Source organism: Heterodontus francisci, chromosome 27 (assembly GCF_036365525.1).
Source record: "Heterodontus francisci isolate sHetFra1 chromosome 27, sHetFra1.hap1, whole genome shotgun sequence".
NCBI lineage: Eukaryota > Metazoa > Chordata > Chondrichthyes > Heterodontiformes > Heterodontidae > Heterodontus > Heterodontus francisci.
The window spans coordinates 5,262,719-5,284,395 of NC_090397.1; the positions used below are offsets into that span (position 1 = coordinate 5,262,719).

The window sequence follows — 21,677 nt, forward strand, 5'->3', positions numbered from 1 at the left end:
TATAAGATCCCCTCTCATTCTTCTAAACTCTAGCGAATACAAGCCTAAACGAGCCAATTTCTCTTCATACGTCAGTCTTGCCACTCCAGGAATCAGTCTGGTGAACCTTCGCTGCACTCCCTCCATAGTAAGAACATCCTTCCTCAGATAAGGAGGCCAAAACTGCAGACAATACTCCAGATGTGGTCTCACCAAGGCCTTGTAAAATTGCAGCAAGACAACCTTGCTCCTGTCCTCGAATCCACTCGCTATGAAGGCCAACGTACCATTTGCCTTAACTGCCTACTGCACCTACATGCTTACTTTCAGCAACTGGTGCATAACACCCAGGTTTTGCTGTACCTCCCCCTTTCCCAATCTATCACCATTCAGATAATAATCTGCCTTCCTGTTTTTGCCAAAGTGGATAACCTCACATTTATCCACATTTTACTGCTTCTACCATGTATTTGATATAGTGAATAGCTAGGGTCCTAGCACTGATCCCTACAGTACCCCAATAGTCACTGTCTGCCACTCGGCAATAGACCCATTTATTCCTACTGTTTCCTGTCTGCCAACCAGTTCTCTCTCCCTATCAGTACCTTAACCCCAAGTGCTTTAATTTTGCACACTAATCTCTTATATGGGGACCTTATCGAAAGCCTTCTGAAAGTCCAAATAGGGCAGCAGTGGCGCAGTGGTTAGCACCGCAGCCTCACAGCTCCAGCGACCCGGGTTCAATTCTGGGCACTGCCTGTGTGGAGTTTGCAAGTTCTCCCTATGTCTGCGTGGGTTTTCTCCGGGTGCGCCGGTTTCCTCCCACAAGCCAAAAGACTTGCAGGTTGGTAGGTAAATTGGCCATTATAAATTGCCCCTAGTATAGGTAGGTGGTAGGGAAATATAGGGACAGGTGGGGATGTGGTAGGAATATGGGATTAGTGGAGGATTAGTATAAATGGGTGGTTGATGTTTGCCATTTCTTTGTTCTCCATTATATATTCCCCCGTTTGACAGTAAGGCACCCGCTTTTGTCTTCACTAATCTTCATACATCAGTCCTGCCATCCCAGGAATCAGTCTGGTGAATCTAACAAACCCCTTACAACAGGCAGATGAAAAGAAAGCTACCAGTGAGAAATATAAATACCAGGAGAGTTCAAAGTTCCATCCCTGACCATTTCAGGAGTTAGAGTTGGCCAATCTCAAGATGCTACAATTTATTGTCCTGGGCAAAGGAATGCATAGGAAGTGGGGGGGGGGGGGGTGGGGAAAGAGAAATTATAGGCCTGTTCCTGTACCCACTCCAGTAACCTCTACAGCCTGGCTTATGGTAGCATGCTGACATCCAGTTATGTGATAAACATAACTGGACATGGTACAGGAACAAAACCATTGCCAGATGGAACATCTCAGTAAGGAAATGAACACAATTAAATGAGAGAAATTGATTGTTGCAAATATTCTTTAATGCTTATTGACCCAAATAACCAAAAACCAGAGTGAAAAACTACAATACCAACATATACAAAATGAGTGCCTTGGTTCCATTTTAATGTCAGCCAGGTTAAAACATTTCACAGTTTGAAATGTCAAATGTAAAAACATTACAGATAATTGCCATTTTATCAATCAAGATCTTATGCAGGCATTTCCATTATCAAAATGGTAATTAATCACAACCGTCAATTTTGCATTGGGTCACTAAGCAGCTAGAATAGCTTGCTAACATCTCACGTTTTATTGCAACATTTAAACCAGACTGATTTTAATAAACATGTCCACAGAGCATCAAAGTCCTGATGGTAGAAAAACAGCCTGGTATAACAGGTCTCATCAGAACAGGGGCGCTACTATGTAGGTATATTACTCTTACACACCAATGACTTCAGCACCTTGGACTGTACAACCACTAAAGTTGATGAACATTATCTGCCAGCAGACTGGAGAACTCAACACCACAGTGCAAAGAGATCTATCAGCAATGCAGAACAGATACATCCCAAAAGGTGGATCTAAGCAGCGTGTTTAAAAGAAAACTGTCCCAACCAACTGTCCAACTAAGAGCATTCAAATTTACAAACTCAAATAATTTAGGCACAAGTACTAACAGCTGAGAAGCTTTAAACATTTTGTATTTGATCAGTGAAAAGCTGTGGTGAAACAAATGTACAGCAAAGATATATTCAGCTGTCTACCAAAACTGAGTTTTAATCTAAACTAGTTTTAAAGTAGATTGTTGCAAAATAGACCTGCAAATAAACCAATTATAAATTACACATCTAAAACTTGGGTAATTGTTCTTTATTCAGAATTGGAGTTGAAGAATATTCTGCACATACCCTTTGCCAGGGTTCACCAACATTTCTCGACATGATACTGCTGGTATTAAATAGCTCTTCTTTGCATGTCTTATGATGCAACACATCTGGCTTAGCCAGAGCAACAATTCAAGTCCATGTATTTTTACTTTAATCCAAGCTTCTTCTTCAGTGACTCTGGCATCTCAGGGGGAGGTGGGCGAGGAAGCCTGAAGTAGACCTTAACTGAATCATAGATAAACCACTGCAAGGCAGTCAGAGTGCCAATCATGATAATACGAGCAATCAGCCCCTTCCACACTCCTGCAAAACAAAATACGTTAAAGAGCCATCACAGATTGTTTAAACTGGAACTGTTGTACATCTGGAAAAGCAGAATTTGGCCTACCTAGAGGTCCAAGTCTTTTCAGAACCTGTAGCGCAGAGCTACCCTTTTCCTTGTTCAGCACCGACACTACAGAGTCAGCAGGATGAGACACAATAGCACAAAACACACCAGCTGAAAGAAACCAAAAAAAAATTGGTCAACTGTACAAATTAGAACAAGTGCAGCAGTTATAACAATTGTCCCATCTGTAATGGTCCAAGAGCCAAAGAACATGAACAAGCTATTTTCTGTATTAAAATATTCCAATACATTTGAACTTAAATGTTCTGTCAGAAGCCTCCAATAAAACCTATAGTACCAAGCCATGCTATGAAATAGCACAACACTAGTTGAACCAATTGAGCAGCCAATTAATTATCCAATATCAGGATTCTAAGCAAAGATTATACAATGCTTCAAAGCATGAATTTCAAAATCAAGACATTTAATCCAAAATTACAGTAAATGCCAATACCCAAAAAGTCAAACATAAGACCGACTACACTAACGGCTGAAACAGAATGACACAATCCAGGAGCCCATTCGGCCCATTGTGTCTGCCAGATCTTTGAACGAGCTACCCAATTTATCCCATTCCTCTGCTCTTTCCCCATAGCCATACAAATTTCTCCCCTCGAGTATTTATCCAATTCCCTTTTGAAAAGAATTACTGAACCTGCTTCTACTATCAAACGGCTTTTAGATAGGTATATGGATAAAGGAGAATGATGGGGTATAGATTAAATTGTCCTTGACAGAGGACAAAGGATCGGCACAACGTCGTGGGCCGAAGGGCCTGTTCTGTGCTGTATTTTCTATGTTCTATGTTCTACTGCCCTCTCAGGTAGTACATTCCAGATCATAACTCACTGTATAAAAAGTCTTCCTCATATCCCCTCTGGTATTTTTTGCCAATCATTTTAAATGTGCCTACTCAGGTTACTGACACCTGCCAGCAGAAACAGTTCACGTGAACTGTTATGAAAATGAGATGACAGCCAGCATGGTGTTATAAAGGGCAAGAAGGCATTCGATAAATTTCAACACAAGAGACTTAGAAGCACATGCAATTGAGAGGCAACCTAGAGATGAGTAGGGAATTGGTCAGAATTTAAGCAAAAGAATAGGGATAATAGGTATGTATGCAGATTGGCAGGAAGTGACTAGTGATACTCCCTAGGGATCTTTACTAGGACCACAGCTTCCTCACAACATTCCTCACGTCTCTCCCTGACACCAGTCTGTTCTCAACCTTGGTGTCATATCTGACCCCGAACTACCATATATCCGAGCCTACTTCCACCTTGGTAACATCACAAGACTCCAATCCTGCCTCAGCTCATCTGTTGCTGAAATCCTCATCCATCCCTTTGTTAACTCCAAATTTGACTATTCCAATGCACTCCTCCTCCTGGCTGGCCCCCTACATTATACCCTCCCAAACTTGAGGTCATTCAAAATTCTGCTGTTTGTGTCCTTACTTGCACCAAGTCCTGTTCAAGCTATGGGAATGGTAGTGTAGTGGTACTGTTACTGGACTAGTAATTGCAAGACCTAGTCTAATGCTCTGGAAACAAGAGTTCAAATCCCACCACAGCAGCTGGTGGAATTTAAATTAAAAATCTGGAATAAAAACTAGTTTCAGTAATGGTGACCGTGAAATTACCAAATTGTTGTGAAAACTCATCCGACAAGGAAATCTGCCATCCTTATCCCATCTGGCCTACAAGTGACTCCAGACCCAGAGCGATCTTTCACTCTTGACTGCCCTCTGAGATGGCCTAACAAGCTGCTCAGTTGTACCAAACCACTACAGGAAAGCCAAAGAAAAAAAAAAAATCACAACCACCTAGAATCCACCAAACCACTGGAAACTGCAAATGAAAAACAGTGCCTAGTTAACCCTGTGAAGTCCACCAAATGGCCTGTTCCTGTGCTGTTCTTTGTTCTTTTGTGCCAAAATTGGGAGATCTGTCCCACAGATGAGGCAAAGAAAAGCGTGACAGTCATTCTTAATCTTCAGCCAGAAGTAGCAAGCGGATAATCTACCTCCGCATTTGAGGTCCCCTCAGCATTGCTGATACCAGTTTTTAGCCAACTTGATTCACTCCATGTGTTAACAGAAAATGGCTGATGGCATCAGATCCAGCAAAGACGATGGGCCCTGACTGTACCCGGCTGTAACACTGAAGGCTTCAACTAGCCGCGACCCTAGTCAAGCTGTTTCAATACTAGATGCTAGAGGCATCTATTGGACAACGCAGAAAATTGCTCATAATAAAAACAAGAAATGCTGGAACCACTCAGCAGGTCTGGCAGCATCTGTGGAAAGAGAAGCAGAGTTAACGTTCGGGTCAGTGACCCTTCTTCTGAGTGAGTGGTTCCAGCATTTCTTGTTTTTATTTCAGATTTCCAGCATCCGTAGTATTTTGCTTTTATAGAAAATTGCTCAGTTAAATCCTGTCCACAAAAGGTAGGAAAAATCTAATCTGGCCAATTATTGCTCCATCAGTCTGCTCTTAAATAATCTGCAAATGATGCAATGTGTCATCAACAGTGCTATTAAACAACACTTACTTCACTCACTGATGCTCAGTTTGGGTTGTGCCAGGGGTGTTTGGCTCCAGATCTCATTACAGCCTTGGTCCAAACATGGACAAAAGAGCTAAACTCCGGAGGTGAAGAGTGACTGCCCTTGACATCAAGGAGAGCAAGCAAAACTGAAGTCAATGGGAACCAAGAGGAAAACTCTCATGATTTTTGGTGGTCTAACCTGATAGGTTGAGAAGTCTCCTAACCGGCTTCCCAATGTCCAAGTTGTAATGTCGAGCACTGCTACCAACTGATGCACAGAGAAGGTCAGCCTCACGGATTCAAGAGATGGAAAGTGGTTTCTGCCTTTTCCATTGTCACTCGGCCAGGCAGAGGTGCAGCCACAGGGCTGCCTGCTGCACCTCACCAAAACCCATCACCGGCTGTTGCCCCCATGGCGACCAGACCGTCCCTCACAAAGGGATTGCGGGAGGACCAAAAAGTACCCAGGGCCTGGCATCGGGAAAGTCAAATTTTTTACTTTCCTTTAATCTCTTGGGGTCAATGCACAAATATACCTGTAGTAAAGGTCTAGGAAACCCGACTGAGCCCGAATGCCGGACCCAGAAGTGCGATCCGACCCAAACCAGACACGTCATCGGGTCCTGTCGGGTAGTAGGCCTGTACCCATGTACTGATGTAAAGGCCTGCTACCCACCCCCAAAGGGACCCGACAACGTGTCGGGTTCGGGTCAGGTCGAGTCAAACTTCCGGGGCTGGCATTCGGGCTCGGTCGGGTTTCCTTTGCAGACCTTTAACCTGTAGTATGCTCGAGTCAGCCCTTTCCAACGAGCATCACTAACTAATGCTGAGAACAAATCAACTGCACTCAGGGAAAACTCTGCCCAGGAGAGCATTGGGAGATTTTAGCAATCCTGGACAATAGAGCTTGCCAATTGGTAAAGTGCCAGATAATAAAGCTTTTAATGCAAATACTATGGCTACAAAAGCAGGTCAGAGGCTGCGAATTCTGTAAGTAACTCACCTTGGCTCCCCAAAGCCTGTCCACCATCTACAAGACACAGGTCAGGAGTATAATGGAATACTCTTGCCTGGATGAGTGTAGTTCCAACAACACTCAAGAAGCTCAACACCATTCAAGACAAAGCAGCCTGTTTGATCAGCATCCCACCACTTCCTCCACCGCCAGCACACAGTGGCTGCAACGTGTACCATCTGCAAGATGCACTGCAGCAACTCACTAAGGCTCCTTCAACAGCACCTTCCAAACCCTCGACCTTTACCATCAAGGTGACAGCTTCTCGAGGGCAATAAATGCTGGCTTTGCCAGTGATACACATTCGTGAACAAATAAAAAAAAATCACCCATCAACACTCACTGTCCTACATTGCTTAATCGGAAGCCAGTGTTAATTTTAAAATTCTTGTTTTCAAATTCCTCTCCATCTCCAACCTCCTCTAGCTCCACAACCCTCCAAGCTATCTGCACTCCAATTCTGGATTTGTGAGCCAGAGTTTAATTGCTCCACTAGTAAAAGCAGCACCATGGCCCCTAGCTCTAATTCCCTCCTTAAACCTCTTCATCTCTATTGTACTTTCCTCATTTAAGACACTCCTTAAAACCTACCTCTGACCAAGTTTTTGACTATTTGCCTTAATATCTCATGCAGCTCAATGTCAAATTTTGTTTTATAAGACTCTTGCGAAGCACTTTTATTACATTGTTACATTAAGGACACCACAAATAGAGGTTGATGACTTGGATGAAGTAATAGAGCTGTATGTCCATGCTTTTTGACAACTAAAAATGTTAGAATGGGAGGTTATAGTTATCGTGAGCCAGGAAAGAGAAGGCTGAGGGGTGACCTGATGTGGAATTTGATAGGTAGATGTAGAGCAGGTCTTTCCACTTGTGGGCAAGTCCATAACTAGAAGCCATAAATAGAAGAGCCACTAATAAACCCAATAGAGAATTTGCGAGTGGTTAGAATGTGGAACTTTCTACCACAAGATGTAGTTAAGGCAAATAACAAACGCATTTAAGGGCAAGCTAGATGAACACGAGGGAGAAAGGAATAGAAGGATATGTTAATTGGGATAGACGAAATATAGAAGAGTAGGCCATTCGGCCCTTCGAGCCTGCTCCACCATTCATTATGATCATGGCTGATCATCCAACTCAGTAACCTGTTCCCGCTTTCGCCCCATACCCTTTGATTCCTTTAGACCCAAGAGCTGTATTTAACTCCTTGAAAACATATAACGTTTTGGCCTCAGCTGCTTTCTGTGGTAGCGAACCCCACAGGGTTGAAGGCAGCTGTGTGCAACACAAATACTGACAGAACTGTTTGGCCAAATGACCTGTCCTCTATGCTGGAAGTACCACATATTATCTCAAATAGAAACATTAGAGCCAGACCTTTCAGGAGTGAAATTACAAAACACTTCTTTACGCAAACAGTGGAAGTATGGAACTCTTCCACAAATGGCAATTAATGCGAGGTTATTTGTAAACTTTAAAATTGAGACTGGTTGAGTTTTGTTCGGCAAGGATATTAAGGAATGGAGATAAGGTACAGATCAGCCATGATCAAACTGAATGGTGGAATGAATCAAGGAGCTGACGTTTCTACATTGAGTCAACAATTGCTAACTGACTTCTGCAACATGAGGAAATGGGAGATGAACGGCTCTGCATGTTATAAATTAATATGCAAAGGAGGCTCAAATTGTTTGAGAACATTTACACAGTGATGTGGGCAGAGTGACCATAAGGGGGCAACCATGCACCAGACATTACCTTACCTACAAAGTCACAAATGTACCAACTGCATATATAAATCAAATCAAGAGTGGTTAAAACAAACATTCATACCGGAGATGTTTTCAAATGATTTTCTTACCAATATAACCAGCAATAAAAGTCACCACCAGCTGCTCAGATTTGGTACAATCGGCACGAGGTTTGGGTACCACGTATCTGTACAGTGCTTCAACCGTACGCTCAAAGCATGCAAACTTCATCATTGTATAGGGTATCTGTCTCATCCACAGAGGAGCAACACCTTTGTAGAATCTGTTGAACAAAAGTAATGACAATACACATGAAACATTTAACTTTCTGAATCTCGCATGACAATGAGATTTGAGTTTAGAATCTGTGGAAGACAGAATCACGCAATTCAAATATTGTTTTGTAAAGCCCACACTCAACTAAATCTGCCTCATAACTGAAAGGACAAAATCAAAAAGGGCATAAAACAAAGTCAAGAATTTAAAGTAAGACCCACTTACTTTTTCAGCATTATACTTTTGGGACTGGGTTTTTCAGTCAACCTTCCTCTACATTTTTCAGCTCCTGTATTTTAGGTCTCTTGAGCCCCAATTATGTGTCTGAGTAGCTTTACTAATCTATTTAAGCTGTGAATAACAAACAGAACTTTACTTTATTATATGCTTTGCAATTATCCTTCATCTGCTGTCTCCCACCTTCAATAGGTAACAGTGCATATCACACTAAAATAATGACAAGCAGCAGGAGACAGAGTTGAGATAGTGGGCAGGTACTCTAATTGGCAGGATATATCTAGTAGCGTCCTGCAAGGATCTGTGTTGGGCCTCCAATTTTGCACTGTATTCATATGACTTGGATGATGGGATAGAAAGCCACATATCCAAATTTGCCTATGACACACAGATAGGCAGTATAAGAAGTGTAGATGGAAGCGTAAAATTACACCAAGATACCGATAGATTAAGGGAATGGGAAAAACTACATCAATTGGAACAAAGGTTTGAATCCAAATGCTAACCTATTCTTCAAATAGCCTTCACAAGTACAACATTTCTGGACTAGCCTGAACTATATCTTAAAGTTTAAACAGCTACAGCCCCTTAAATGTGCCTAGTTAATGACATTTGCTAGAACAAGTTCCACAGTCTGTGCTTGCACAATGCTATCTCAGCACCTCCTCTAGTTTTGCAGATAAAAATAGAGGAAACTTGCACAAGCTGGATCAAGTTAAGCTTGGGGCAAGATTGTTTTTTCTAACACTCCTCATACCAACCAGAGATACTTCTACAAAAGCCAAGGCAAAACAGAATAGGAAAGTTTTGTCACATTGCTTCACAAGCCATTCTGCTGGATGTTGAAACAATGTCTTTCAAAGCTCTTTATTTGCAATATTCTGACATGCAAATCAAAACCTGAAAACTGGATGATGTTGGAAGCAAAATAAGGCTGGCTGGAACCTGAACAGGGCTGATTCAACAGCACTGGGTTCACACAAACATGCATTTTTGTTTTAAAACCAATGTTTCTTTTGCTGCTGCCATCACTGATGGCTGAAGGTAGTATCACAGGGGTTAGCAGATGAGAAACTAACCACACTGCCTTAAAAGAGCAGGCATAGGCACCTGAATACTGAATCACCATTGATCAGAAACATGGTACCTCTAACTAGCATTTTCTCTCAGAAATGACAATGCTCCTGGAAGGCCTGCGAATCGTACCTGCATTCCATTCGTGTTTCAATTCAGAATTTTTTCCTCTTGTCCACCTACTGTAAATGATATAGAAATTCCAGTTCCCATACTAGGAGTCATTTCTTGCAAGACAAATGACTCAAACACCTAATAAGTAAAAATTAGTTTTGATGTCCGCAAACCAGCCGAGTCCCAATGGGAGAAAACAGCATGTAGAACACAGGCAGTTCACATTGGAACAGGCGAGGCTAATATGCAGGTATATTATTCTCACACATCAATGACTCAAGCACCTTTGACTGTACAACCACAGAAGTTGCGGATTATCTGGTAACCATACTAGAGCACCCACCATAGTACAATGATGGCTGCCAGCACAGCAAAACAGATACACCCCAAAGGTGGATCTAAGGAAATGTGTTGCTAATATTGTAAACAATGAAAATGGCTCATACTTACGCCCAAAGGCCTTCTTCAGCATACATTTTGGGAAAAGCTTCTCTCAGAGTGTTTGCATAACCAGGTTGGGTCTGAATACGGACCTTACAAGCCTCCATTGGAGCAAGTGCAATATCCGCAAAGAATTCAGCACTGGCAGATGCAGCAAGATACAGAGATGTACGCCACTGATATGAATTTTCCTATAATGAGAGAGAGATTATACCTTTCTTGCTGAACACTTAATCACTGGTTCCTAGTTCTCAAAGAGAAGTCATTTCATTTTCAAACTGCACTACCCAAGTACTTGAAAAGATTGATCACCACCCTGCCCACTTTCATCCCCTATATCTGACCATCAATTTTCCAGTCCTCGCTGGATACAGGTGTGGTGCCGGAGGATTGGAAAATTAAAAAGGGGGCGAAAGATAGACCGAATAATTACAGGCTAGTCAGTCAAACCTCAGTAGTGGGCAAATTATTGGAATCTATTCTGAGAAAGGCACAGGTTAATCAAGGATAGTCAGCATGGATTTGTTATGGGAAGATCCTGTTTGACCAACTTGTTTGAATTTTTTTTTTTTGAAGTAACAAGATAGATGAGGGTCGTGCAGTTGATGTGGTTTACATGGATTTTAGCAAGGTTTTTGACAAGGACCCACATGGCAGACTGGTTGAAAAGATAAAATCCCATGGGATCCAGGGAAATGCAGCAAGGTGGATACAAAATTGGCTCAGTGGCAGGAAATAAAGGGTAATTGTTGACGGCAGTTTTAGCAACTGGAGGGCTGTTTCCAGTGGCGTTCTGCAGGGCTCAGTACTGGGCCCCCTGCTTTTTGTGGTGTATATTAACGATTTGGATGTAAATGTAGGGGGCACAATCAAGAGGTTTGAGGATGACACAAAGATCGGCCGTGTGGTGGATAGCTGTAGGAAGATATTGATGGTCTGATCAGACGGGCAGAACAGTGGCAAATGGAATTCAACCTGGAGAAGTGTGAGGTGATACATTTGGGGAGGTCAAACAAGGCAAAGGAATACATGATTAATGGGAAAATACTGAGAAATGTAGAGGAAATAAGGGACGTTGGAGTGAATGTCCACAGATCCCTGAAGGTAGCAGGTCAGGTCAATAAGGTGGTTAAGGCGGCATATGGAATCCTTTCCTTTATTAGCTGAGGTATAGAATACAAGAGCAGGAAGGTTTTGCTGGAGATGTATAACTCATTGGTTAGGCCACAACGTGAGTACTGTGTGCAGTTCTGGTCACCTCATTACAGAAAGGATGTAACTGCACTAGAGAGGGTACGGAGGAGAGTTACGAGGATGTTGCCAGGACTGGAAAAAATGCAGCTATGAGGAAAGATTGGATAGGCTGGTGTTGTTTTCCTTGGAATAGAGAAGGCTGAAGGGAGGTTTGATCGAAATTTTGTACATTTCAAGGGGCCTGGATAGAGTGGAGATGAAGGGTCTATTCACCTTAGCAGAGGGGTCAGTGACGAGGGGGCATAAAATTATAGTGATTGGTAGAAAAATTAGAGGGGAGACGAGCAAAACTTTTTCACCCAGAAGGTGGTGATGGTCTGGAATTCACTGCCTGAAAGGGTAGTTGTGGCAGAGACCCTCAACTCATTCAAAAGGAGTCTAGATATGCACCCCAATTGCCGTAAGCTGCAGGGCTACAGACTAAATTTTAGAAGGTAGGATCAAAATTTTGGCCGGCACAGACACGATGGGTCTTTCTGTGCCTTAAACTATGATTTTATGATCTATATCTATATGGACTTCAGTAAGGCGTTCGATAAGGTTCCCCATGGTAGGCTGATGGAGAAAGTGAAGTCACATGGGGTCCAGGGTGTACTAGCTAGATGGATAAAGAACTGGCTGGGCAACAGGAGACAGAGAGTAGCAGTGGAAGGGAGTTTCTCAAAATGGAGACGTGTGACCAGTGGTGTTCCACAGGGATCCGTGCTGGGACCACTGTTGTTTGTGATATACATAAATGATTTGGAGGAAAGTATAGGTGGTCTGATTAGCAAGTTTGCAGACGACACTAAGATTGGTGGAGTAGCAGATAGTGAAGGAGACTGTCAGAGAATACAGCAGAATATAGATAGATTGGAGAGTTGGGCAGAGAAATGGCAGATGGAGTTCAATCAGGGCAAATGCGAGGTGATGCATTTTGGAAGATCCAATTCAAGAGTGAACTATACAGTAAATGGAAAAGTCCTGGGGAAAATTGATGTATAGAGAGATTTGGGTGTTCAGGTCCATTGTTCCCTGAAGGTGGCAACGCAGGTCAATAGAGTGGTCAAGAAGGCATACGGCATGCTTTCCTTCATCGGACGGGGTATTGAGTACAAGGGTTGGCAGGTCATGTTACAGTTGTATAGGACTTTGGTTCGGCCACATTTGGAATACTGCGTGAAGTTCTGGTCGCCACATTACCAAAAGTATGTAGATGCTTTGGAGAGGGTGCAGAGGAGGTTCACCAGGATGTTGCCTGGTATGGAGGGCGCTAGCTATGAAGAGAGGTTGAGTAGATTAGGATTATTTTCATTAGAAAGACGGAGGTTGAGGGGGGACCTGATTGAGGTGTTCAAAATCATGAGAGGTATAGATAGGGTGGATAGCAAGAAGCTTTTTCCCCCCCCCCCCCCAGAGTGGGGGATTCAATTACTAGGGGTCACGAGTTCAAAGTGAGAGGGGAAAAGTTTAGGGGGGATATGCGTGGAAAGTTCTTTACGCAGAGGGTGGTGGGTGCCTGGAACGCGTTGCCAGCGGAGGTGGTAGACGCGGGCACGATAGCGTCTTTTAAGATGTATCTAGACAGATACATGAATGGGCAGGAAGCAAAGAGATACAGACCCTTCGAAAATAGGCGACATGTTTAGATAGAGGATCTGGATCGGCGCAGGCTAGGAGGGCCGAAGGGCCTGTTCCTGTGCTGTAAATTTTCTTTGTTCTTTGTATATCAGGAGGAGAGATGAGAAAAACAGGCCAGAATTCTGGGAATTTCTTAAAGAGCATTTTGCTAGTGCATTTATCAAAGTTGCTCAATTAATGAATACAAATCTCCTGAAAGCTGCAATACTATAAACAAATAAAATGTTATAGGGAAAATATTGCTTGGAAATTATTCATTACACTAATACTATAGAATGGTTCACCAAAAAGCACAAAGCATTCAAGTTATCCCTCCCATCCTGCAAAGGATGAAGCAGCACTACACAAGTAGGGGCAACTCCTCATTAGCGGACCTCCGGAACATTTCTGCACGAGAGCTTAGATAGATGCCAATGTATCAATCAGTGCTCAAATCATAGCCAAGCCTTGGTAATCTGACCTTCAAAACTCAGGCTCATGTTTCTAACTGGCCTGTTTGAATTTTGTGGGTCTGAATATTTGGAAGCCAGTTGCTTAGTGCTATTCCCTGCAGGTAAATGAAGCTTAAATCAGAACAAAATCTGCATACCAGCTTGTGATATATGCAAGCTAATGGAATGTGGATTTAAACTTGATTATAATGCACGCAATGGGCATGGGACTGCAAATCAGACAACAGCTTGGGCATTCCTAAACAGGGGTACGCGGGTTGAAGCAGGGGTACGTTGCAGGATCAGCTTAAAGGATTGCACACTGTTCAGAAATGAGAACTCAGACTAATCCTACCTTCTCCAGCCAGTGGGCACCAGAGCCAATTGTAGAAACCACACTGCCTAAACCAAGACCAGCGACAGGGTGGCACAGTGGTTAGCACCGCAGCCTCACAGCTCCAGAGACCTGGGTTCGGTTCTGGGTACTGCCTGTGCGGAGTTTGCACATTCTCCGTGACCACATGGGTTTCCACCGGGTGCTCCGGTTTCCTCCCACAGCCAAAGACTTGCAAGTTGATAGATAAATTGGCCATTGTAAATTGCCCCTAGTGTAGGCAGGTGGTAGGAGGATGGTGGGGAATATGGGATTAGTGTAGGATTAGTATAAATGGGTGGTTGTTGGTCAGCACAGACTCGGCAGGCCAAAGGGCCTGTTTCAGTGCTGCATCTCCAAACAAAATAAAAATAAATAGGTGGGAATGTGCGTTGAGGAAAATGCAAAGCGGCTTCAAGAGGTTTTGGACAGGCTGAGTGAGTGGGCAAGAACATGGCAGATGGAATATAATGTGGAAAAATGTGAAGTTATCCATTTTGGTGCAGAGTATTTCTTAAATGGCAAGAGATTAGAAAGTGTAGATGTACAAAGGGACCTGGGTGCGCTTGTCAACAAGTCACTGAAAGCCAACATGCAGGTGCAGCAAGTAATTAGGAAGGCTAATGGTATGTTAGCCTTTATCGCAAGAGGATTTGAGTACAGTCTTACTTCAATTGATAGAACCTTGGTTAGATTGCACCTAGAGTACTGTGTAGTTTTGATCCCCTTACCCACTTTGGAAGGATATTATTGCCATAGAGGGAACGCAACGAAGGTTCACCAGACTCATTCCCAGAATGGTGGGACTATCCCACGAAGAGAGAGATTGGGGAAATTAGGCCTGGATTTTCCAGAGTTTTGAAGAATGAGAGGTGATCTCATTGAAACCTACAAAATACTTAAAGGGATAAACAGGATAGATGCAGCCAAAATGTTTCCCCTAGTTGGTGAGTCCAGAAGGTGACAATTTCAAAATAAGAGGGTAAATGTCTTTACTCAGAGGGTTGTGAATCTTTAGAATTCTCTACACGATGGCTGTGGAAGCTCAGTCATTATGTTTAAAGCAGAGATGGACAGATTCCTAAATACAAATGACAAAGGGATATGGGGATAGTGTGGGAAAAAGGCATTGAAGTGGATGATCAGCCATGATTGTACTGAATGGTGGAGCAGGCCCGACGGGCTGAATGGCCTCCTCCTGCGCCTATGTTCCATATCTATCAGCTCACATTTCTATTCTCATGGTTACTGCACCCTATCGCTATTCTCCAATTCATTGTTACTGTTTGCCCCCCTACTCTGCTCAGCTTGTGGTTACTACATGCCCCCAACACTCCCATCAACAAGAGGCCAGTCATTATTGCCCAAGTCCCATGGTAACATGCTTCCAAAGAGCACTTCATCCCTCTACTTTTAGGAAAACAAATAACTCATCCCTCTGCTTAGGATCCCTCTCCTCTAAATACTCCTTTACCTCAATGCTGCCCATATCTGCATGTGACATGCTCGATCTTACCTGTGCAGTACAACCTATAATTTATTCATAGCAGGAAAATACAACCAAGCACACTAAATGTTCACCAGCAGCTTACAACTCCTAGATAGAAAGTTTTAAAAACACTTACTTCACCCAACATTTGACCATACACGTTCTTGAAGACTTCATAGAAACCAAACTTGCACAGCCCTTGCATTGAATAGCCAATGAAAGTTGGAGCCCATCCCTTTGCCAGGCCACGAACACCATCCTCTTTAACTGTGATAGAAAAGCCTTTGAAGATGCTCTGGTATTTGCCAGGATCCACCTGGGTCACAATAATGTAGAAAGGTTATTTTACATAATGAAAGAAAAAGTTCACACTCCCCATCCCACATGGAGAACTGGACATTCCTCACCACTCCTGCGGTAACTGGTGGATTAGATGGTTGAGATGAGATGCTAAAGAGTTTGCACATTTAGGTGGACGTAAAAGATGTTATGTGCCGTTTCAAAGAGTGGGGGCATCTCAGGCAGACAATCATTTAAAATCAACAAGTCATTCACCTCATTTGCTTTCTATGGGACCTTGATGTGCACAAAATTGGCGGCACAGTAGTTAGCACCGCAGCCTCACAGCTCCAGGAACCTGGGTTCGATTCTGGGTACTGCCTGTGTGGAGTTTGCAAGTTCTCCCTGTGTCTGCGTGGGTTTTCCCCTGGTGCTCCGGTTTCCTCCCACAGCCAAAGACTTGCAGGTGATAGGTAAATTGGCCATTGTAAATTGCCCCTAGTGTAGGTAGGTGATAGGGAATATGGGATTACTGTAGGGTTAGTATAAATGGGTGGTTGTTGGTCAGCACAGACTCGGTGGGCCGAAGGGCCTGTTTCAGTGCTGTATCTCTAAATAAAAAAAAATAAAATTCATCTGAACACATTTTAGAAAATTTATTGGCCTTCAAAGGACTTTGGAACATACCAAGACATCAAAAGCACAGTGCAAATGCAAACTAGCTCGTTGTTAAATTCTATGCAAGGTTCATGAACTGTATATCACCACCCATGAAAAACTAATGGAGTATTGTGAGGTACTGATATAATCTGACTCATAAGTGAAGCCTCCACTTGCACTCAGGATTCTATTAGTTTCTGGTTTTGCTTTTTTTGGGGTACCAAATACTACCTTTTGGGATATCATAGGTGGAGCTCAAGAAAAGCTTGACAAACCACAGATGTAACTCCAGAGTCACAAGAGGGGCAGCAGAATAAAATGACAGCATGAGGCTCAGCAGCAATAGTGTGGCACATTAGTGGCACTCTCCTTTACAACTTATAAACTTTAAGGCAAATCCCAGTGGGTAGCTGAGCCACTGGGGAAAATAAAAATCAAGGATAAGTGATGGTGATAAACTTGCTGTTAAAAATACCAGCAATTCATAATCATTTTCAAAATTAAACATTCCAATTCTTCCAAAAATCCAACCACCAGTACTTTAGGCAATGTTATGCTGGGAACAAAATGGTCACAAAAACAAAATGCAGGATACCTTCATGCTTTTCCCTCGAAAGAAGGGTTTTCTGATATGAGACCTCATGTTTGGGCACCAGTGGAACTCGGGTACAGCTCATGTTACGAGTGAAATACACACCTGGATGCGACACTTCACTAGATCCAATGGCACAACAGCAGTATGTGTTAAACCACAACTCAGGATACCTCCAAATCCACACAAAGCATAAAACTTTGCGGAGCCATACGCGCAGCTGTATTCCTCTGCAGTAGAGGCAAAAAAAAAAGACACCATGCAATTAGTTGGATGTACATGCAACAAAGAGAAGGGCTCAGTCCCTACAATTGCAACGCAAAGTTGCTCACCAAATACAGCAAGGCCACAGCCTCTGCAACAGGCGAGGCTCTGGGACTGAACCCCCTGCTCTATTGTTCAGATGTTACCAAGCTGGTACATGCAGTTACTCCCAACTCTCCGTGCATGTGGGGGTGAACCATGCTCCACACGACAAACCTGAATCCTGCATTTAACCAGATCCAAGGGCACCACCGCTGTGTGCGTCGTACCGCAGCTGAGGATTCCGCCCAGGCCGCACAGGGCATAGAACTGAGCAGAGCCGTACTCGCAACTATACTCTTCCCCCTCTGTGCAGGAAAGGAAAACGTGAATGTATGGCAAACAAAATGCTGGGCCAAAAGGAGTAACAATGGGAGAAAAGGGTGTATGAAGAAACAGAACCCGGATCCGAGAAAAGGGTGGCGGGAGAGAGAATATCCCAAGGTCTGAGAAGGAGGGCGCACGGGGTGGGGGTGGGGGGTAAGAGACACGCCGGGGTCCGAGGGGAGGAATCAAGCTCCTTATCTCCGGTGAGGCGGAGCCCTGAGCCGATAGTTACAGGCCGGCGGATTGCGGGGAAAGCCGGGCCTGAGAGCGGCTGCCGGAGCCAGGGGTCACCGGGTCACAAGGCCAAGGGCGGCCTGCGTCTAAGGTCGCGGCCATCAACTCACACCGTGGGCCAGGTCACCTACTCCCGCTGGCCTTACCCTGAGGCCCAGTCCCCGTCACCCCACTCCCAGCCTTACCTGAAGCGGCGGCGGCGGCCAGGAGCCGGCGAGCGGGAGCCGCTTGGAGGTCGCTCGGTCCTGAGGCCTCGGTCCTGTGAGTGTGAGTCGGGCCGTTGTCTGCGATGAGCTGGAAGCGAGGCGAGCTGAAGGGATTGGCCCCGGCCAGATGCAGCACGGAGGAGTACATGGCGGAGCAGGAATACCTTCCTCGCACTCGATTCTCTCGCTGCAAAATGGCGGCCGCTCCGCGCGGCGCGCGACCTCCCGCTATTTAATGCGTCCTTCAGCACGTCACCGGCTCCAGGGCCGTCTGTGATTGGCTGGTAGGAGAGCACGTGCCCAAGAGGCGGAAGCGCGGTGCGTGTCCTTGGCGCAACCGCAGTTGGGGAGAGGTGGTGGTCGGGTTTTGCTGCAGCAGCAGTTTGCCGTAGGCTGATGTTCTTTAACAGGGTGACAGCAGAGCCAGAGACCAATGGCTGAAGGAGGTTTCCACTGAGGGCACGCTTCTGGCCCTGGTCTTTTTGCAACAGATTGATTTTGCAGCTGCATTAAACTGACATTCTTATGTATCATCTCACTTTAAAAAACTCCACTTATGTTTCAGTCTTTGTTTCACTCTTTTAGCCAGAAAGGTCACTTTGAACAGTCTTTCTTTGAGAGCTTTGTATTCTGCCAGGAACTGAAGGTAATGCATTCGGGGAAGGCTGACAAGGCAGTGAAATACACATTAAATGGTAGGATACTGAGAGGTGTAAGAAGGACCTTGGAGTGCAGGAACATACGAATTAGGAGCAGGAGTAGGCCACTCATACCTTTGAGCCTGCACCGCCATTCAATAAGTTCATGGCTGAACTAATTACTCCACATTTCCACCTACCCCGATAACCTTCCACCCCCTTGCTTATCAAGAATCTATCTAAAATGTTCAAAGACTCTGCTTCCACCGCCTTTTGAGGAAGAGAATTCCAAAGACTCACGACCCTCTGAGAGAAAAGATTTCTCCTCATCTCGGTCTTAAATGGGCAACCCCTTATTTTTAGACAGTGACCCCTAGTTTGAGATTCTCCCACAAGGGGAAACATCCTTTCCACATCCACCCTGTCAAGACCCCTCAGGATCTTATATGTTTCAATCAAGTCCACAGATCCCTGAAGGTGACTGGACAGGTCGATAAGATGGTCAAGAAAGCATATGGGTTAACTTACCTTTATTAGCTAAGGAATAAAATACAAGAGCTGGAAGGTTATCCCGGAACTGTATAAAACACTAGTTCGGCCACAGCTGGAGTATGCTGTGCAGTTCTGGTCACTGCACTACATGAGGGTACAGAGTAAATTTACAAGAACATTACCTGGACTGGAGAATTTTAGTTATGAGGAAAGATTGGATAGGCTAGGGTTGTTTTCTTTGGAACAGAGGAGACTGAGGGGAGACCGAATTGAAGTGTCTCGGTTATGAGGGGTCTAGATAGAGTGGATAGGAAGGCTCTATTCCCCTTGGTTGAGGGGTCCATAAGCAGGAGGAATAGATTTAGGGTAAGAGGTAGGAGGCTTTGAGGGGATTTTTTTTCACCCAGAGGGTGGTGGGGAACTGGACTTCACTGCCTGAAAGGGAGGTGGACACCAGGGTCCGAAAAGAGTGCGGGGGGAAGGAACGCTGGGGTCTGAAGTGTTGGTGGGGGGGGGGCGTGGGGAGGGGAAACACTAGGATCTGAAAAAGTTGGGGGGAGAAAAGAAAGGCAGAAACCCTCACAGCATTTAAAAAGTACTCGAAGTGCTGTAACCTAGGAGGCTACGGACCAAGAGCTGGAAAGTGGGATTCAGCTGTGGACATGATGAGCCATATGTCCTCCTTTTATGCTGTAAATTTATATGATTCTATGATGAACAAATCAAAAAAGAAAAAAAATTGCATTTATACAGCTTTTCATGACCATCAGACATCTCAAAAAGCTTTACAGCCAATGAAGTACTTTGGAAGTGTAGCCACTGTTGTAATGTAGGAAACATGGCAGCCAATTTGCACACCACAAACAGCAATGAAATAATGACCAGATAATCAGTTTTGTGATGTTGATTGAGGGTTAATAACCCTGCTCTTCCTCGAAATAGTGTCATGGGCTCTTTTCCATCCATTTGTGAGTGCAGACAGAGTCTCGAATTAAAGTCTTATCAGAAAGGCAGCAGTGCAATCCAGCAATGCAGCACACCCTCAGTACTGCACTGGAGTGTCAGCCTTGATTTTTGTGTTCAAGTCCTGCAGTGGGACTTGGAGCCCAGAACCTTCAGACTCAGAGGCAAGCGTGCGACCAACTCAGTCACTGCTGACCCACTGACACAAGCTGCACAGAGGTTGAGGAGGATGAGGATGGATATGCACAATAGTCATGGTCATAGCAGTTTGGGCGAGACAGGTGCTGGAAAGACCAGAATTGCACGCAATAGTCCAAGTGTGGCCTAACTAAAGTTCTGTACAGCTGCAGCATGACTTGCCAATTTTTATACTCTATGCCCCGACCGATGAAGGCAAGCATGCCGTATGCCTTCTTGACTACCTTATCCACCTGCGTTGCCACTTTCAGTGATCTGTGGACCTGTATGCCCAGATCTCTCTGCCTGTCAATACTCCTAAGGCTTCTGCCATTTACTGTATACTTCCCACCTGTATTAGATCTTCCAAAATGCATTACCTCACATTTGTCTGGATTAAACTCCATCTGCCATTTCTCCACTCAAGTCTCCAACCGATCTATATCCTGCTGCATCCTCTGACAATCCTCATCACTATCCGCAACTCCACCAACCTTTGTGTCATCCGCAAACTTACTAATCAGACCAGCTACATTTTCCTCCAGATCATTTATATATAATACAAACAGCAAAGGTCCCAGCACTGATCCCGGCAGAACACCACTAGTCACAGCCCTCCATACAGAAAAGCACCCTTCCACTGCTACCCTCTGCCTTCTATGACTGAGCCAGTTCTGTATCCAACTTGCCAGCTCACCTCTGATCCCGTGTGACTTCACCTTTTGTACCAGTCTGCCATGAGGGACCTTGTCAAAGGCTTTACTGAAGTCCATGTAGACAACATCCACTGCCCTTCCTTTGTCAATTATCGTCGTCACTCCTCAAAAAACTCTATCAAGTTAGTGAGACACGACCTCCCCTTCACAAAACCATGCTGCCTCTCGCTAATAAGTTCATTTGTTTCCAAATGGGAGTAAATTCTGTCCCAAAGAATCCTCTCTAATAATTTCCCTACCACTGATGTAAGGCTCACCGGCCTATAATTTCCTGGATTATCCTTGCTACCCTTCTTAAACAAAGGAACAACATTGGCTATTCTCCAGTCCTCTGTGACCTCACCTATAGCCAATGAGGATACAAAGATTTCTGTCAAGGCCCCAGCAATTTCCTCCCTTGCCTCCCTCAGTATTCTGGGGGAATATTTCATGGAACTCTAGCAGCAGTACTGGGATAGGACAGAGCTGAACCATTGGGTATACTGAGCAGGTCTGGCAGTATCTGTAGAGAGAGAAACAAAGTTAATTTTTCAGGTCTGTGAGCTTTCATCAAAACACCTGGAGGAAGTGAGTGCAGTTGAAGGAGAAATTGATCAATGTGCGAACAAGTTCAGCCAGGCGGAGGAGGGTGGTGGTGGTGGATGGAGACTGGTTGGGCCTCTATTCAAGAAAGAGGAGGAGAGCCCTCAGGCCATCTTGGTGGGGGATGGAGATTTAGAGGAATTGGACATCCATGGCGAAGAAGAGACGATTAGGGACAGGAAACTGG

The 21,677-nt window shown here is 44.4% G+C and overlaps 1 protein-coding gene and 2 non-coding genes across 4 annotated transcripts; all 3 read right to left on the reverse strand.

Annotated features, from left to right (window-relative positions):
* Positions 1-1,429: 1,429 nt before the first annotated feature.
* On the reverse strand, positions 1,430-18,158 carry slc25a3b (solute carrier family 25 member 3b). 2 transcript variants are annotated; one of them, XM_068058749.1, is made up of 7 exons: positions 17,902-18,158; positions 16,958-17,082; positions 15,458-15,637; positions 10,164-10,345; positions 8,123-8,295; positions 2,688-2,798; positions 1,430-2,602 (listed from the first exon to the last, which is right to left on the reverse strand). In XM_068058749.1, exons 1-7 carry the CDS (start codon positions 18,068-18,070, stop codon positions 2,445-2,447), a joined length of 1,098 nt encoding a protein of 365 aa, XP_067914850.1. In that variant the 5' UTR covers positions 18,071-18,158; the 3' UTR covers positions 1,430-2,444. The 2 variants fall into 2 exon arrangements, with proteins under 2 accessions (XP_067914850.1, XP_067914852.1); XM_068058751.1 differs by lacking the exon at positions 16,958-17,082 and adding an exon at positions 17,333-17,463 and having other exon boundaries at positions 17,902-18,138.
* On the reverse strand, positions 1,755-2,007 carry LOC137385063 (small nucleolar RNA SNORA53). Its single transcript, XR_010977729.1, has one exon. It is a non-coding gene; the product is annotated as a small nucleolar RNA SNORA53 (small nucleolar RNA).
* On the reverse strand, positions 9,874-10,126 carry LOC137385062 (small nucleolar RNA SNORA53). The gene has a single exon (XR_010977728.1). It is a non-coding gene; the product is annotated as a small nucleolar RNA SNORA53 (small nucleolar RNA).
* Positions 18,159-21,677: the final 3,519 nt, after the last annotated feature.